At 32.3% G+C, this 14,572-nt stretch overlaps 2 protein-coding genes across 2 annotated transcripts; one reads left to right on the top strand and one right to left on the bottom strand.

Annotated features, from left to right (window-relative positions):
- The first annotated feature begins 364 nt into the window (after positions 1–364).
- On the top strand, positions 365–2,522 carry LOC143548632 (protein JINGUBANG-like). Its single transcript, XM_077039739.1, has 2 exons — positions 365–1,103; positions 1,867–2,522. The coding sequence occupies exons 1-2, from the start codon at positions 459–461 to the stop codon at positions 2,491–2,493; spliced, it is 1,272 nt and encodes a 423-aa protein (XP_076895854.1). The 5' UTR covers positions 365–458; the 3' UTR covers positions 2,494–2,522.
- A 7,972-nt stretch (positions 2,523–10,494) lies between these two features.
- LOC143548648 (chloroplast envelope quinone oxidoreductase homolog) lies at positions 10,495–13,494 on the bottom strand. Its single transcript, XM_077039754.1, has 4 exons — positions 13,419–13,494; positions 12,330–12,471; positions 11,542–11,624; positions 10,495–11,332 (listed from the first exon to the last, which is right to left on the bottom strand). Exons 1-4 carry the CDS (start codon positions 13,482–13,484, stop codon positions 10,637–10,639), a joined length of 987 nt encoding a protein of 328 aa, XP_076895869.1. The 5' UTR covers positions 13,485–13,494; the 3' UTR covers positions 10,495–10,636.
- Positions 13,495–14,572: the final 1,078 nt, after the last annotated feature.

Raw genomic sequence — 14,572 nt, 5'->3', positions numbered from 1 at the left:
TAAAGAATTAATTTGTGAATATGAATAGGAAATAGAATGTGAAAGAATTTTGAAAAATAATAGATAAATATATGAAATAATGTTTTTTAGTTAAATTATAAGGAAAATATATGAAATGTGATAATGCTCTTAGTATATCTAACAAGTAATCATTACTTGAAAAGTACAAATTATGTGTACGTCATCAATCTCTTTATTTCTCTTGCAATTCACAACATGTGTATTGTCTAAAAACTTGATTACCAATAAAATATCTAATAAGATAATAATATCCAATAGTCACAATATTACATATCACAAAAAAAAACATATTAAACTCCCAAATCCACCATCCTCTTTTTACCTATCTTCTCACGTTCCTTCAACTTTATTTGCTAAAATACGCCTCACATAACCTTCTTTTTTTCCTTTATAATCCCACAAACCATCACTACCTTAAACCACACAAACACAAAATCATGGTCGGAAACATTAATTTCCAACCATTTTCCTGTTCTTTTAGATTATTCTCAACCCCAAAAGATGACCATGAATCATCAAACTTCAGATCACTTTCATTTTCATTCTCACAAGACTCTTTCAACTCTTCATTCTCCTCTAGATCAAGCCTACCGCCGTCACTCTCCACCGTTATAACACCGTCAAACACCGTTAACCCGGACTGCTTATTCACAATCAAACCCAACTCTTGTCATATTCTCTCTTTAATCCTTACTAAAAACCACCTCTTTAGTGGCTCATCTAGCAACATAATCCACCGGTGGCCACGTCACCCTGATGCCACGTCGGACGAAGAGTTTATTTCTGTTAGGTGTAACAGTGCGGTTAAGTGTTTACAAATGGTTGGTGATGATATTATTATTAGTGGGCATCAAGATAATAAGATTAGGGTATGGAAAGTTAATAAGTTTGGTATCGATATTGTTACGAGTTTGCCTACGTTAAAAGACCGGTTGACTAAGGTTTTGTTTGCGAAAAACTATGTGACAATTCGGCGGCATAAGAAGCTCACGTGGGTTCATCATAATGATGCAGTGTCTTCGTTGGCTGTGTCGGTTGATAAATCTAGGATTTACTCAGCTTCATGGGATCGGAATTTTAAGGTAATTAAACAAGTTGTGACTTGTGTGATGATTTTAATTAATTAGTTACATAAATAATGTAAATAATAAGGTGTGTATGCGTCGGTTTTTGGCTTAAACCAAGTGAAAATTGAAAAATCAGTTTTCAGGTCTTTTAAAATCATTCAGTTTCAGTGTTTTAGTTTTTTTTTTCGTGGTTGCGGATTTTTCTGGGTAACATTTGAGCTTAAAATTTATGTATGAGAAAAATGTCAACAATAATGAACTTGTGTATTATATTTTTCTGGTTAACTAATGATTAACAAATTATTACATATTTGAAGTTAAGATTTTTAAGCCACACCTTTATTAATTTTGGAAAATTACTTTAAATAGGTTTTTTTATTTCAGTTAAATTACAGTTGTCGGGCTTTTTCAGTTTTGGTGGTTAGCAAAATCAAAACAGAACAAAAAAATGTTCTTTTTTAAAATTAAAACTAACTTGTGAGTTTTTTCTTATTAAGTTTGGTTACATTGGTTATTCCGGTTACTGTTTGGTTCATTGAATTTCGTGCACAACTCTAAATTAAGCATAATTGCAAATTCCGACCCCCACATCTTATCCTTCATTTCTTTCTTGACGCACACAAAAATCGGTGAGACTCGATTTGAAGATTTAGTGACCCAATTTGAGAAAAATATGAATGAGTGATCTATTTAGAACACTTTTGAAAATTTGATACTATTCTATGAGATATTTCATATAATAAACTCTAACTAATATATTATGCCATATTATGTCAAGGTATGGAGGAGTTCCGATTTCAAGTGCTTAGAATCGGTTTCAAACGCACACGATGACGCCATTAACGCGATCATATTATCTGATGAAGGTTTTGTTTACACCGGCTCAGCAGACAGGAAAATCAAAGTATGGAGATTCAATCAACAAGTCCGAAAACATGACTTAATAAGTTCATTAACACACCATAAATCCGCAGTAAATGCTTTGGCTTATGACAATAATTTTTCCGTGTTAATATCCGGTGCCTGTTCGGGTGTGATGATAGCTTGCGAGAGAAACTTCTCCGGTGATGGCGACGGTGGACACATGATGGTTGTCGCGGCGCTTTTGGGGCATAGAAAGGCGATTTTGTGTGTGAAAATTGTTAATGAGTTGGTGTGTAGTGGTTCAGCTGATAAAACAGTGAGATTGTGGCGGAGATTGGCGGGAAAAAGTTATTCGTGTGTCAGTGTTTTGGAGGGTCACGGTGGTCCAGTGAAGTGTTTGGCCGTGGCCACAGAAAATGACGATGACGATGACGGTGACGGTGACGGTGATGGGAGAGAGTATATGGTGTATAGTGGTAGTTTGGATGGTGATATTAAAGCATGGAAAGTTTGGGTTCCTTTAGCAAATCTTGATGGTTGATTTTATTAATGTAGTTTCTATAATTAGTGTTTATAGTCACATATGAATTGGATAAAATTCGGTTCTGGAAATTGTATAATAGTTTGATTCGAGTAATATACAAGACTAGTTTAATTATATGGGACTTGATGATATTGTTTAATTTTGTTCTTAATATTTATATGGGGACTTGATGATATTAAAAATCTCGTCGGGTGTGTCAGATGTATTCCACATGTTAAGTTTTGATTAGTTTAAAAATCTCGTCGTTTATTTTACCAATATGTCGACTCAGTATATATTTGATGGGTTAATTTAGGAATTAGAACATTTAGGATCGTTTTTTCTCTCTCTTATTTTGGATATTGTTTATTTTGTTCTTAATTTAAGTGTAATAAATTAAGATAAATTGTTTTCCTTAATAAACCATTATTTTTGGTTTGTAAACTTTCGGTCACAAGCTTCCAAATATCTTATCTTTTTAGACCTAGACTTTTTGACGATGAAACCAAGGAAATTATATATATTCACCTCTTTGAAACTAAGTCGTTTTTAACTTTTGAAACTAAAGTATGAGACTAATCAAAGGAGTGAGCAAGAAAGGGTATTTGTGTAATTTGCTTTTCTCTTAGGTTTTAATTGTTTTACAAGTTTACAAATCGAGCATTTTATATTTTTAATTAAGTTAATTCAGTAAAGGGTCTTTGGTCTTAAATCTTAAGTATTAAGGTGTATGATAAAGACTTTTCTTTTCGGATGATATAGGGTCAACTCCCATAGTTTTTAAAATAAAGATATAAATTAGGAGTAGAATGTATAAAGTATGTGACTAATCGTTAAAACTTTTTTAATTAATTTTGATTTCTTAAATACATTTCATTAACCAAAAATTGAAGTTCACTAACTGATTTTATACCATGCAAATTGCGTGATTAATAACATATATTGTAAGACAAATGATTTAATTGAAAATTTGACAAGTTATCATAGATATAAAATTTTATTAAAGAAATTTTGTGATTGGTTTCTTTTTTAAGGGATTTAATACGCTTCATGTAACTTTTGTCATAGCTAATACAATGCTACTATATATTTACATCTTTTATCTGGGTAAGAACCCGAAACTCCCATCAAAAAATAAGAATCTCTACCAAGTGGTTAATTTCACATTGGCTAATGGCTATACTTGTTCGGTTTTTTTTTTCTTGGAAACGAACCCGGTAACCACTATTTTTGTCAAGTTACTTTATGAATGTTGATTATACCAGTTTAAAGCGACAAATGACAATACTGTACTTTGGTATAATAATGTAGAAAGTGTTTTTCATCTAATCCGGTTAGGTAAATTTTGTAAATAGACTTTCTTAACATAAAATGGTAATTTGGAAATAAATGATCTCATCTTTTGTGTATTTACCAATAATAAATTCATCTTTAAAAATCTATGTCAACAGTCCAACCTTTCAATCATTTTGCTCTCAGTAAACCTCTGTTAAAAAAACACTTAACGTAGTTAAATGTTTTCTAATTTCAAACCGAAGTCTTAGGATTTTGGTTAGAAGAAAGACACGAGTCGACTACTGTAAAACTTATCTTAAAATGGTGATTCAAATGACTTGATTTCTGTTAATTAGAAATTCAAACGCCTGAATTAAAACACTGTTCGTTGTTTAGATCACCATTTCGAGATAAGTTTTACATTGGTCAACTTGTATTCTTCTTCCTATCAAAAGCCCTAAAACATCGTTTTGCAATACGGAAAAAAGGTAAACAAAGTTAAGTGTTTTTAATGGAGGTCAATTGAAAGAAAAATAATTGAAAGGTTGGACGATTGACAACGATTTTTAAAGGTGAGATTATTATCGGCTAACACAAAAAAGGTGTGATTATTTATTTTCAAGTTGCTATATAAAATTTCTTCATTAATTAGAAAAAAAGATACGTTACTTAATTTTTTTCAAATGGTCATTTAACTTAATGGAATCAAGAGTTCGATTATTGGTATGGACTACAAAGTAGAACTAGGAGCATATGAATGAGAGTGTGAGTCGAAGTTCTAAAAAAATAATTTAGTTTATTCTCTGAAAGATAATCAACCATGCAGGGCCGGCCCTACAGTATTAGCATATAAAGCTAGGGTTTGAGGCCTCCAAAAAACTAGGGCCTCTGTTTAAAAAAAATTACGTATTTATATATATATACAAAATCGGATATTTATTATCAATAGTTGACAAATTAAACAAACTGGTATTCTGGCCTAGTGGTTAGTGCCTTCTTCTTCTATTCCACCTTCCTATTAAACAAAAGTCCACGCAGGTTCGATTTACTCTCCAAGTAAATGTTTTTTTAATTAACTACATGGTCACTTTTTATCTATTTGTCTCTAATTCTTTTTTCAGTTGTGTTCAATTACTTCTTTTGTACTTGCATGCTCAAATTTTAAAATAAATAATCTAAACTTTAAAATTCAAATACGAATCATGTTGGTCGGTAAATCAAAAATAGGATGAAGAGTGTGTGTATATATATCCTTTGATTTGTATTATACATTAATCAAATGAGTTTTCAGAATCATAACTGGAAGTATTGTATTTTTATATACAAAACACAACAATTGCTCGGTGAATTTTAAAAACAGATTTATAAATTCTATAATATCATCTCTCAAACTTTTGGTAAGGGCCCTAAACTTTTATTTCGCTTTAGGCCTCTAAAATGGTTGGGCCAACCCTGCAACCATAAAAGTACATACAACCACCATGTTTCTTATAAATCGCACTCATATCAAAACACTAAGTCCATCTCAATTGATTGAAATACTGCTTCCAATAAGATTCATGGTTTCAAAAAGCCACACTTAGACCTTAGAAGTATACAAGGAACACAAGAATAAAAACGATAAAATAAACAACCTAGAGAAACCGAGACAAGAAAAAGGTGACATGCAAAGACCATGAGCCTCTATGATGCTACAATAAATTTGTACAAACCTCTAAAGTCCTTGGCATTGATCCTATCTTTGTAGTATGTTTAGGGGTATTTAAAGGGCTGTTTGGTAGTTTTTAATAATTGTTCATAACCCATTAATGGTTAATTAGTAACCTTAAGTTTGAATGGTAAGATGTAACATTAAGTCTCAATGTTTAACTTTTAATTATTCATACTTAAAATTACTTATTAACTATTAAGATATAACCTCTTAATGACCATTTAGAGGCTATCAAATTGTCCCTAAGTCCATTTACACATAACCATTTAGTAGTTTGTAGATCTTGTGTGTCATTTAGTTTTAAATATTATAAAATAATAATAACATAACTAAATTTCTTTAAAGTTTTTACAATACAATAAGTTATAGAAAATATTGTTTTTAATTCTAAAGAAAAGTACGTTTACATTTATTACAAACACATGGAAGATAAAATGCAAGATGTCCTCAACTAATACTCACACCGTTTAACCGTTCAATTTATTATTACATGTGATATTATTCATCCTGCATGATTTATAAGTAAAACTAGTTCGCTACAACAAATGTCACGTCTCGTCAATACATTGGAAATCAATAATAGTTTTTGTGGTTTTAAAATGAGCGTTAAAATACACAGAAGCATATATAAAAAAATAAAAATATATCATATATATCCAGCTTGGCTTTGAATGTACAAATATTACGTCGAAACAGAGGTAAGCACAATTTTGAACCAAATTTAAATTGAAACATAGATATCTAAAAATACGCATGTTGTCTCACTTCGAAATGGGGACTAGCTCGGATTTGAACGAACTTTTTACCGAAACATAGATAAAAAATAATTATAAGAATCAAGACAATTATAAGAAGAATTTGTATTTTACTTTACGAGTTAGTCTAAATATTACATATATAAGTTTTCTTAGGATGTTATTGCGTTACTTAAAAAAATGTATTTTATGTTATTATAGTTTTTATATCATTTAAGTAAATAACACATATGTCCCCCAAACTATTAAATGATGTTACGAATTCACATAAATAGTTATTATATGTAAAATGACTTAAATACCATTAGCCTTAAAAGAAAATGTCAACAAAGTTACATTTTTAAAACGTTAGTGGTGGGATTGTCAAAATATTACGTTTTTAAATTGAAAGGGTTAAATTAGCCAAATCACAGTAGCCAAGTATTTTGTTAAAATTTTGATGAATGAAAGTAGTTATTTAGTTTCATTTTTATCTTTTCAAGTTATTTCAATATATTAACAGGTTATATAATCTCAATAACAATTCAACTTATGGCGAAAAGCAGAAGAAAGAAAGTGGATTTGACAAAAGGTTAAATTCATAGCTACTTTTGACCTAATTCATTTATTATTATCATTTTTTTTAATAGCATTTAGAGACATCTCGATAAGCCCATGCATCATCACATTTTACATTTCACACTATCACAACACATGCTCTTATATATAAAATGTGACCATTTAGCATAACGGACAAGGTATAAAGTTATGAAGGCCTACATATAAGTCAGACGTGAGACAAAACTGATTATACAACTTGTTTTGATTATTTTTATTTTTACTGCGATTAGATTTCTATGCTACAGTTTGACAGCTACCTTCTTCGTAGCATGCTCATCGGTGTTGTTTGCATATCCGTCTTTAGCCTTACTCAAAAGGCAGATAATATTCACTATGCAATCAATCTCTTCAATTTTTGGGATCACGAGTAAAGGTCATAGTTACTTTCCCGATTGGGTTTATCCTAGGCAATATATCGTAATTAAGGATTCGGTCATCAAAGAGACCTTTAGGTGACAAGACTTTGACGTGAGATTAAGTGTTTGGTACGTAGGGTAATTTGAGAATGGAGAACAGGATGTATTCTTTATGTCAATAAATTAAGACGTATTTGGTTAAAGTTGCTGGACGCATTATTGCCTCTTATTCAAATGCCTTATATTTATAGTTTTAGTTGGAACATTAATGTAGCAGTACTACGTCAATTTGACTTAGTCATGTAACAAGAACTAATCAAACCGTTGTCCTTTCTATAGGGTGTGGATGTGTCGTGTACTATTTAATATTTACTGTATAACGCAATGCCTTTTTGTACTTGATCTGGACTAGCATTGCTGAATGATACAATATATATTGTTCGAACTATCATCAGACCACAATTGTTGGTCCATAAGGCTAGGTGAGTTAAGCTCGTGTTAATGTAGGTTTATACTTAATATGATCATATTAAGTTCGATTTATCCAGATTTTACTATGTATATTCTTGTAATATCATAAACAGATAATGACAAGTACAATCAACAAGTGATACAACCTGTATGAAAGTGTTTCGTTTCGTACGACCTGTTTATCTAGGATTGTTAGTGACAAAGTGATATGAGTCTATTCATACGAGCTATATCAACATTTACCTTTTTAATTATATATTCAATAAAACTATAAATTTTTAACGGATTTAAACAAACTGTAACTTTTGTGATTTAATTTTTAAAATTATTTTTTTTATTAAAACTAGCTTTTATTTATTTTTTTAATAACTATAATCTATTTAATCAGTTTTTCAATATTAACTACTTTTACTATAACTACTTCAATATTAAAAGAAAACAAGTATATTTTCTATGCATCAAGTTATACAATGTACTAGCTTGAATACTCTCATAATCCGATAATTCGATAATCACGCTAATACTCATTAACAATCTCATCATTCGGATAAATGATACCAATATTTAATTTAATGTCTCTTAGGAGTGTGATGAGTGATAAAACTTGTACCAACTAGAGCATACATAAATAGTGGCTCTAGTTTGAAGGAACCATTCACAAACAACAACTCGAGTGATCTGAGACAACCTCAGAAGCACATCCTAATGGTATCTTTAGATGACATGCTAAGCAGTGGCGGATCTTGAATGCAATATATAGGCGGGCAAGAATAATAATTTAGATGAGTCAGACTCAATACATATAATTTTCTTCTTTTTTAACCTTTTTAGAAAAAACACACTACATAACGAAAAAATTGGGTGGGTCAGGCCTGGCCCACACAACGATCTACCCATGATATTAAGATAAGTTGAGAGAACGGATGAAAAACTCTATGAAATGTATTGATAATGTATAGTATATAGTAGATTTTGACGGAGTCTTGTATTGTATCAAATAATTTGGCACAAATAAGGAGAAAGCTTATCTTGTAGTATGGGTCGTATTACACCAATACGAACCATGTGAAAGAAAAAAAAACATGTGTATGAATCTTGAATAGTCAGTTTTATTATGGTCGTACGAACCGTATTCAGCAATATAGCACGTATCAATTTACAATGAATCTGATCTCTTGTGATATCACTAAAATAATATCAGTCACTTAAATTCAAACCTACCTTTCACCTAATCTTTTTTCGAATTTTTTAAGATAATGGCACATCATTAAAGCTCGAAATAATTATAGTATGAAAGGTCTCTTCTTGATTTGATGTTTTGAATAGTTAAAAGAGAAGAAAGGGAATATAAGAAGTGTTGGTGTTCTTTTTAGAACATTCAAAATTGTGAATGGTTAAATAACTATAGAGATTGGATAGTAAAAAGCTCCAAATATTCATGAAATAATACCTGTGGGTTATCTAGAACTTCCTCAGAAGTCATCCGCGGGTCATCTTCAGCACCCACATAGAAAAAAGAAGACACGCACTACAGAAATGCAAGTTCAAGTAATTACCCTAAGGAGTAAAAGACTACCCGCATATGCGGAAGCCTCCCAAATGTGGAACAAAGAAAGGCTGACGTCAGTATAGCAGTTGTAACCAACTTCCTCTAGAAAATTGATTCAAATACTTTCTGAAAGGGACACTCCGCTTTTCGTAAAGAGCACGTGACAAGTGGCCAATCAGAGAAGGAAAACTTGATAGCTTGTTATAACCATTCACATGGCTAGCTGTCACTTCCTATCAAATAATTCCACGTGTCCAGTCAGTTAGAAAGAGAACATTCAAGAAAAGGACAGCTACACCAATAATATTACCTAAACCCCCGGTTATAAATGCTCAACCCATCTTCATGAGGTTTTCATTCAGACTTCACATATTACATCAATCACTTTAGTACACTCTCTATAAGAATTGTACTTATTATCACGTTGGATGGTGGTTACGGGAAGACCCCCACAGGGTTGTTCTGTTTTGCAGGCCATCGTCGTCGAACTGTTTGATTTACACTTATGTTTACCTATTACCCATTCTATAATCCATACCCGATGGAATCATCGATCTAACCTATTCGGGTTTAACTCCGTACTTCTTCAATAACAATTTCAATTCATTTATAAATTTATTCGTTTTCATTTTACGTAATTGGTTTATTTTAGTGATATCACAAAAGATATACCGAGCATCTCCGTTGTTTGTTTGCGGTGCTTTTGAGTAGAAAGTTTGATGTGAAAGAGAAAAGAGAGTCGGTTAGAACGCCCTCAAAATGAATTTATATAGGCAAAGAGAAAAATGAGAGAATGTTTCAGGTTGTGAGTGGTTGATTCTGGTTTGGTAAGTCGTTAAGTGTACGTGTATTTTAGTCTTCCTATTTGACAAACCCTAACTCGATTTCTACACAACTTAAAAAGTATGTTGAATTGACCTATCTTGTGTTAGTATTTGCTTACAGCATAAAAAAAAGAAAAATCAATGGACATGGATCTGTCTGATTTAAAGGTAAACTTAATAAAACCTAATATACATTCAATTTAATAAAAAAAAACCAAGTAAAAACATGATTTATATGTATATAACTATATATAGACATATAGTGCATAATAGACATAATCACTTTAATATACAGATTATCAACATTTTATCATTAAAACTGTTTATACTCTTTTAAACTTTTATTTGCATATTTATTATAGTTGTCTTGTACAAAATAATGTAACCTTAGATATTCACTTGGTTAAATATGTCACAATGATTAAAGAACAGACATCCCATATGCAAATAATTTCCCATCACCCTTTGTACCTTTCTTTTTCTGATCAGTCTATTTCAAACAGTTTATATATTTGGACAACTTTTATAAACTAAATTCCTTCAACAATACACCAATAAGAAAACAACCCGAATTATAAAATCGACATCAAGATAACGTTGTTCGGTCTTATTAACATATCTCACGGCTCGATGACCACCTTCCCGGTAGCATGGCCCGCAATGCTCTTGGCCCAACCCTCTTCTGCCTGACTTAGCGGGTACCTCGAGTCGATAACGGTTTTCAATTTCCCTTCTTTAACCAATTTCAAAAGATAATCAATCTGTTCAGCTTTTGGAGTCACTAGTAACGGGTAAATTTGCTTTTTCGAAAACGTTAATTTATTAACCGCGTAAGTCCAAAACGTATTACCACTCGGGGTTATATCAACTACCTTCCCGGTTGGGCTCAGGTTGGGCTCGAAGGTTGACCATGGGATACCAGTGGTGCAGTTGAGCACGATGTCGTATTTCTGGCCTGATGGGCTTTTGACAGCAGCTCCATCAGGTGTCTTGTAGTCAAGAACCTCGTCAGCTCCTAAACCTTCAACGAATTTGATGTTGCGGGCCCCACATGTTGCGGTTACATGGGTGTTACCTAGTTTTGCCAGCTGGACTGCGTAGTGGCCCACGCCGCCTGAGGCGGCAGTTATTAGGATGTTGGTTCGTGCTTCGGTTTTTTCAAGTTTTAGACCGCAGGTTGTGGTAAGGGAGTGGAGAGCAGTGCAGCCTGCAATAACAAGACTCGCACCCTCTGCAGCTGATACTTCGGCTGGTCTTTGAACCGTTGAGCTTTCTTTAGCCACAGCATACTCGGCAAACCCTCCTCCCGCAGCCCCCTGTCACCCAAGCAAACGGGTTCATGCATACAACTTTCTAAATTGTTTTGTTATGTACTTATGTTATTTTGCGTGGTCATGTTTAATGCGTTAAATGATTAAACTTCCTTTGAATGACTAACCGTAGATGCGCCCACCCGACACCAAATAAACCCGACCCGCCCAGTTTGACACATCTAATAAGAACCATTAAGAAAGATGAAACTCACAAGACTTGAAACAATTTTGTCGCCAACTTTAAAATTCGTTACTTCAGGTCCAACTTCCACAACTTCTCCTGCCACGTCACCAACTGATGCAAACAACAATGATATTACCATTTATTGATTTATTAAGTAAATACAAAAAAAGATGCACACGGAATTCATTAATCTCTGTAAACAAGCGGAGTTTGAGCAAAGGTAAGCTCGCTCGTTTGGCACCTTTAAGTTAAGCAAAAAAATATAATGTTCATAAGTTATAATTCAATACCATTTATAAATAAGCCCACTGAATATGGACCATGAGCCACCCTTACTCAAACTAATATTGTTTTTTTACTTAAAATTCTACATTTTAATTGAAACAAGTTGGCTAGACTTGAGCTCAAAATTTCAGCTCAGTAAGATAAACGAGTTGAGCCAACCTGGCTCGTTTAACTTCGAGCCCAAGTTGGTTCAGCTCGACTCGTTCCCTATGTTTTATAGTTAGTTATGGATTTAGTCCTTATTTGAAATTGAATGTACAAAGATTATCACTAATTTTGAAATGGATGAACATTTATAAGACTTAATAGTTATTTGAAATTATCGGTTTACCCTTACACATACATATACAGGATTGTCGTTCTATACAGAACCAATTTTAAGTAGAGCACCACGAGAACTACCATTTGTGTAATTTACTCATAATTTTTTGCAAATAAATGAAGAAAACAACACCAACAAGTATAAAACAACAAATAGAAAACTATAGGCTAAATGATGAATGCCTTCAAAGTATCAGCAATCAAACTAACCTGGTATAAAAGGAAACTTTTTGGGTAAAATAGGGCGTACAAAGCCGTTCTGAATCTTCCAGTCAATTGGATTTATGCTTGCTGCTTCTATTTTAACCAGAATCTCATCATTTCCAGGAATAGGGATAGGGATTTCAACATGCTGCAAAACATATAAATAACGCTATCAGAATCTGGTACATCATGTATTCATGCATGATTCTAAAAAAAGTAGTCCAAAAAAATACCAAATTTAATTAACTGAATAGGCCTGTAAACAAACAGACGAACATGAACGGGGGCATGTTCGTGTTCGTTCTTTTAACTTTAACCGAACACGGACATATAATCGAACAAATTTTTTTTTGTTCATGTTAGTTCATTAATAAAACGGGCATGTTTGTGTTTGCTTGTTTAAAACCTAAAGGAACAGTTTGTGAACATAAACGAACACAAGCGAACATAACAAACAAAGTTAAATGAACACTAGTAAGCATAACTGGCCAAACATAATTACATAAACGAACAGAACAGAACATATGTTAGCATTAATGAACACAACTGAACAAGTCTAATGCATCGCAAGTCATCCAAAATTACATCAAAATTAGTGGTTTAAATTTACATGACTCGTATAAAATATCCATCAACATTACTACTAGTTTAAACGAGCCCCTTTTATGTTTATGTTTATATCTATATAAATATAACTAATTGTGTATTTACTAAAATTTAAACGAGCAAACAAAACTGAGCGTAAATAAACGAACGTTCACGAACATAAACAAACTTTCGCGGGATAGTGGTCACGAACAATCATGAACGTTCGGTTCGTTTACAGGCCTATAACTGAATGATGTTTCCATTTCCAAATTGATGTGAATTTTAAAGGTACTAATGACAAATCTATAGTAGTTTAATTACAAATACCTCCTTTTAAGTGTTAATTTTTGTTCTTTTTTTCATTATATTGGATCAAACCTAAATACTGTATAACCTAAAGCAATCGATAAAATGAAACTAAAACTTGCCTAATAATAATAATGATAACAGTTAAATAGCAAAATAATTTGCACACATGAAATAAAATGATAACGAGTATTGAATCACCTTTAAACCGGCTGGGCCTCCGCCGTAACGAGTGTACCAAACCGCCTGCATCACTTTTCCGGCCATATTATTATTGTTATTATTAATCAGTCACCGATCCAAGCAGTCCGCCTCGAAATTAGTGGTACAAGTGAGTGAGAATGTGACAGCATTTATAATTCATTTTCTATGATTCCTAAGCAATTCTTTTTGGACTGTATGGTTCACGCATTTTGACTATTTCTTTTTCTTTTTTTTTATGTGTTACAACGACTAGGTTTTTGTATTATATGGGAATAATATACAATTTATGTGAGAATGACTAAAGACTGTCATGAAAATAACATTTTTAGTGTTTAGGCTATGTGTTATGGAACTTATCGTCAAGTAAGTAGGGTTGTAAACGAGCCGAGTTGATTCAAGCCATAATGTGCTTGAGCTCAAACTTAATCGAGCTGGCTCGAACTCAGCTCTTTTCCTTTATCGAGCTGAAATATCGAGCTTGAGCTCGGCTCGTTTAAAGCTCGAGCTCGTTGAGCCTGACTCCTTTAATTTTTTTAAATTTTTTATTTATTATTTTTTTTGTATATTTTACAAATTTTGATATATAAAAGACAAAAATTATAATTTTAACATACATTATATATAAAATTTATAAACTAGAGAATCTATTACTTTATATGTTTTATTTTAATTATTCTTTTATAAGATTTTAGATATCAAGTGATAATATATATATATATATATATATATATATATATAATTTTTACTTATTTATGACTTGGTATGCTATTATTATATATAGATATAAAAATTTATGGTTTAATCTAAACGAGCCAACGAATCGAGTTAAGACCGAGTTGACCGTGCCTCAAGCTCGGCTCATTTACAATCGAGCTTTTCCAAGCCGAGTTTTTTTTCGAGCGAGCCATGGGCTTTTTGAACAACTCTATCGTCAAGTGACCATATAAGGTAGTGTTTGGTCACACTACTATCAATCATTCAATCCCTTCCACCATTATACAAAAGTGATCAAGACGTGAGGAAAAATACATGACTATGTCACATGGCTATGGAGCATTAGGATTTTAAATAGGAATAATTGGGGTAGACCGTTTAATTGAAGGTGTTTCTAATTGATAATATAATGAACCATCGCAAATTAAACTAGTGGT

The sequence above is a fragment of the Bidens hawaiensis genome, unplaced genomic scaffold (assembly GCF_021521415.1).
Source record: "Bidens hawaiensis isolate Kalapana, Puna unplaced genomic scaffold, B.hawaiensis_p1.1 tig00015206_1, whole genome shotgun sequence".
NCBI lineage: Eukaryota > Viridiplantae > Streptophyta > Magnoliopsida > Asterales > Asteraceae > Bidens > Bidens hawaiensis.
The sequence above is the reverse complement of the archived record's forward strand: the minus strand, read 5'-3'. Positions and strand labels throughout refer to the sequence as shown.

Bases quoted from the DNA above. Each gene is read 5' to 3' on its own strand.
- LOC143548632 (XM_077039739.1), top strand. From the start codon at position 459: ATGGTCGGAAACATTAATTTCCAACCATTTTCCTGTTCTTTTAGATTA. The intron at 1,104-1,866 runs GTAATTAAACAA...TATTATGTCAAG, and splicing joins CATGGGATCGGAATTTTAAG to GTATGGAGGAGTTCCGATTT.
- LOC143548648 (XM_077039754.1), bottom strand. From the start codon at position 13,484: ATGGCCGGAAAAGTGATGCAGGCGGTTTGGTACACTCGTTACGGCGGA. The intron at 12,472-13,418 runs GTGATTCAATAC...TATGTTTTGCAG, and splicing joins GAGGCCCAGCCGGTTTAAAG to CATGTTGAAATCCCTATCCC. The intron at 11,625-12,329 runs GTTAGTTTGATT...TGTTTGCATCAG, and splicing joins AAAGTTTCCTTTTATACCAG to TTGGTGACGTGGCAGGAGAA.